General features: G+C 40.0%; 1 protein-coding gene across 1 annotated transcript in view; it reads left to right on the forward strand.

Annotated features, from left to right (window-relative positions):
- Positions 1 to 785: 785 nt before the first annotated feature.
- Positions 786 to 4,169, forward strand: part of LOC118321700 (low-density lipoprotein receptor-related protein 8-like) — a gene marked incomplete at both ends in the record, with an annotated part of 13,274 nt that continues 9,890 nt past the window's right edge. The window contains 2 exon segments of the mRNA XM_035653159.1: positions 786 to 920; positions 3,011 to 3,391. Of these exon segments, the coding sequence (XP_035509052.1) occupies positions 786 to 920; positions 3,011 to 3,391 (516 nt within the window).

The following is a 4,169-nucleotide window of genomic DNA, read 5'->3' on the forward strand; positions in this document are numbered from 1 at the left end:
AATGTTAATTCCGGATAGTCAAACTTAGCGTTTAAATGTTAAAAGGGCTTGCCATAGTGGAGCCGTGACTTTGAAATGGGTTTCTACTTTTAGTGTTGCTGAACAATTGTATAACGTGACAGGAAAGCCACGTGGTTAACTCTGTGCAGGGTGAATGTTGTACTGAAATGTGTCAGTAAAAGGACACAGATGAAAACATAAGGATGTCTTCTGACCCCTTCTTGCAGTGTGTTGTTGTATATTTGCATTTGCAAGTTTTTGAATATATAAAAAAAACATATTTTTGAAATGTGGTGTACAATATAAACACAATACTTACATGTTTGAATGAATTATGTAACTTATTTTGATCATAAGCTCTAAGAGAAATGATTAAAATCACATTTTGAGCAGGACATTTATTAAACTATTCTGCACCGTTTATCTACAGACAGACAATGATTTTATAGGAATTAAATACATTTTTATACAGTTTTAGGATTTCTGTTATATAAAATGTGATGGAACAAGAGCAGAGAGTGCAAAACTGAAGAGAAATTGTTTATTTTGTCCATTTATTTATACTAAATCTTTTCAGCTGTTTCTTATAAGCTTTAGGTCACCAAGTGACTCAACATGTAGTTTACAAAATAAAACTGAATGTATGAAAATCCTGTAATAAATACAATGATAATGGAAGAAATAAAGATAATTGATCTGTGTCATAATATAATATTGTCCTTTATGATGCCTTTGACTAGTTACCTGCACAGTAACAGTTAATTGTCTGTTTCCTCGTGCTTCAGGGGCTGCAGGTCACTCTCTGCCCGCCTGCCACCAGCAACTGGAGTTCAGGTGTAGCGATGGTTCGTGCATCCCGAGACTGAGCGTGTGTGACGGACACGAACACTGTGAGGACGGATCAGATGAGCACCGCTGTGGTGAGTCCAATGTCAACACCACGTGATCCCAAAAACCATGCAAACACACACACACACACAAACACACACACACAAACACACACATGCACACTGGTTTGGGTTTCACAAGCTCTTTTTTCAACAGCATGAACCGAAGAATGAAAACAAAAGTGGAATTTCTTGACTTTCTTATTTCACACATTTCAACAAGTGCTTTATGTAAGACACAGATGAGATAAAATAAACACAAGGCAGTGTAAAAAGATAGGGGTTAAAGAGTAAAATAAGGTAAAAATAAGTTAAAACATTGAACAGAAGAATAAATAATACATCACAGTTTCAAAAAGGAAGCGTTAAACAGAAAGGAGTTGGAGAGTTGGAGAAGGCCTCAGGTTCTCTGGATGTTTGTTTCAGATTTGTGGTGCATGAAAACTGAATGATGCCAAACATGTAAACATCAAACTAAATCCATTAACTAAGTAGCCCCTGCAGCATTTTCCTCTATATGTGAGGTAGTTGATTGGTTTGACAATAATTAAGGTAAATGCAAGACTGACACCATCCAGTCGTGACGTACAGCTGAGGCCAGACACCAAGATGTCTGACAGAAACAGAAATATGGAGCACCGCATGATGACTTTTGTGTCATGACGATGCACACACACTGTCCACACTGGCTGCAGGATGTGGATCAAGGTGATTATCTGGGATAATCAGTGGCATCACCAATAACAAACGGTGTCAAAGTCTAAGAAGTTCAGAGTCACTTATTATTGTGACGGCGTGTGACCTTGGACCCACACTTGTCCTTTTCAACAATCAGTATTGTGTGATAAAGTCTTACTGCTGATTATAAAGTACGTTAAAGCAGAGTTTTGTTTTGTTCTGCTGGTTTTTGGACTCTTATTTTATATATTGGTCTATTTTAAAGCAGAAACTCCTGAATTATCTTTACAAAGCTTTGATTTTAAACTAATGTTAATAAACCTTGATGTACCACAAACACTCCTTTTAAACTTATTGACCCTGGGCGTACAGTATATTGATCTACTTTCTTTAAGTTCATTCCTGTGCTTCTTTTCTTGCTCTCTTTGGGAAAATCTGTGGGGGGGGAAATAACATTGCGGATTTGTCTTATAATCCTGATCAAGTCATTAGTGACTTTGATATTGAATTCCACAGGGATTTGGTGTTCAGTGCGAAACACAAGCTCCACAACGTTGGCAAAGGGAAAAAAAACCAGTAAAAAAAGTATTTTAGAAGGGTTTAATGTGATTGGAGGCGTTAAACATAAACATTGTTGATGTGTGTAATGCCAGCAGCCATGAATGAAGGAAGTGTTGCTCAGAGGTTAGAGAGACTTAGACTTTGACCTGAAAGTCTCTGGTTTCAGGAAAAATGCCAGGAAAAATGTAGAAAGTGAACAAGATTTACTTTGTCCCACTCACTTTCTCCACTCAACACCCACCAATACTGCTTTAACTGCTTCAGTAACTCTGAGTGTTATTTGCAAATTTAGTAATTTTGCAGGACAATATTGGATTTTTATATAATTTCTGCTCCAATGTGATGAAATATCTTAGTTTGTCAGGTTGTGATTTGCTGGATTAGTCGTAAAATTCCTGTCTAAAGTTTTATCAGTTAATTTTCACCATGTCACAATATATATTAATATTAAAACTGCATATAACATGATAGAGTATTTTTTATACTGCTGACATTAAGCCCAGCTGAAGATCTGGGTGGATGTGGACTAGAGTGGGATTGCTTATCGACCCATTAGACAGCTGGGTCTGATAAAAACTTCCATTGTAATGTGTTCACAAATATATAATCTAATTGCGTAGTCTGCCCACATAGATTCTCCCCAAAAGGCTTATTTTTCTTCAATTAAGGTCACTAATAATATTTAATATTTGTTGCTCTCTTGAGTTGCCTTGAAACTACATTTAGAGATTGATTACAAACTCAACCTGAAGATGTGGAGAACTCAGTTATTGTTATCGGTCTTAAATAAGCTGATATGTCAAATGTTGTCAAAGTCTTTTGAGATTCTGAACATCTATACTGACTTAATTACTGCTTTAACTTGTAACTGTGACTCTTCACAGATCATCCGTGGTGTAAGAAAGACGAATTTGCCTGCCGCAGCAGACGGTGCATATCTCTGCATTTCCTTTGCGATGGCGTGGACAATTGTGGTGACGGGAGTGACGAGGCCTCCTGCCGGAACTGCACCGCTGCCGGCCTCTTCTCCTGCGGGCTGTCTGACGCCTGCCTTCCTCGAAACAAGCTGTGCGACGGACGAACTGACTGCAAAGACGGGTTGGACGAGTCTCTGGAGTTGTGTGGTTGGTCTCAGCCACGTCCGCAGACCTCTCCCGCATGTACGCCATCTGAGTTTCAGTGTGGTGACGGGCAGTGCATCCGCCACACCTGGAGGTGTGACCACACAACGGACTGCTCTGATGGCAGCGACGAGAACAACTGTGGTGAGTAGGACGCCTTCGAAAGCAAAAGGAAAGTGAGCCACTTCAAGAGTCAAGTACAACGTTATGCAGAGAGCCCTGTCCACATTCTTTGTCGTTCCATGGTTTGGGCTGTTGGTTCCAGTAAGGGAGATCTTATAGATATTTTACACAACATGTGCTTCCAACTTTGTGGCAGCAGTTTGGGGAAGGCCCTTCATTTCTTTTCAGCATGACATTGTTACTCTGTGGTATGGAAGAATTTTACTGGCGTGGGTGAGTCCTGATCTACACCCAATCCAACACCTAAAGGCAGGAGTATCCTCAAAACTAACTAGTTTGTACAACACGTCATCCAATCACGTCTGAAGTGTTTAAAATGGCTCTGAACAGCCACACTCAAAGCTGGAGTGAAAAAAAGATAATGGGGACCACAAGTAGTCACGTGAAGAACGAGACTTACTGTTTACTGTCTCACCTCTCACCAAATTGTTGGACACAACCCCAGTTCTGACGTTGTGGAGGTGGAGTGCGTTTCAGATGCTGTCCGACCTTCCAACAAGCACTTCTGTTGATACCGACGCCTTCAATGTTGCTGTGGCTGAATGGGAATAAATCCCTGCAGCCAGACTCCAAAATCCGGCGAAGGCCTTTCCAGAAGTGAAGGCTATTATAGCAGCAAAATAATGGTTTTAGATTGAGATGTTCATGAACCACATACTTGTTAATGGGTGCCCACATATAGTACTTTGTTGCTGATGCAGTCCTATACAGCAGAGGGCAGTATAGGACTGCCCTTTAT

Source organism: Morone saxatilis, unplaced genomic scaffold (assembly GCF_004916995.1).
Source record: "Morone saxatilis isolate NCDOM2014 unplaced genomic scaffold, NCSU_SB_2.0 Contig12, whole genome shotgun sequence".
Classification (NCBI taxonomy): domain Eukaryota; kingdom Metazoa; phylum Chordata; class Actinopteri; family Moronidae; genus Morone; species Morone saxatilis.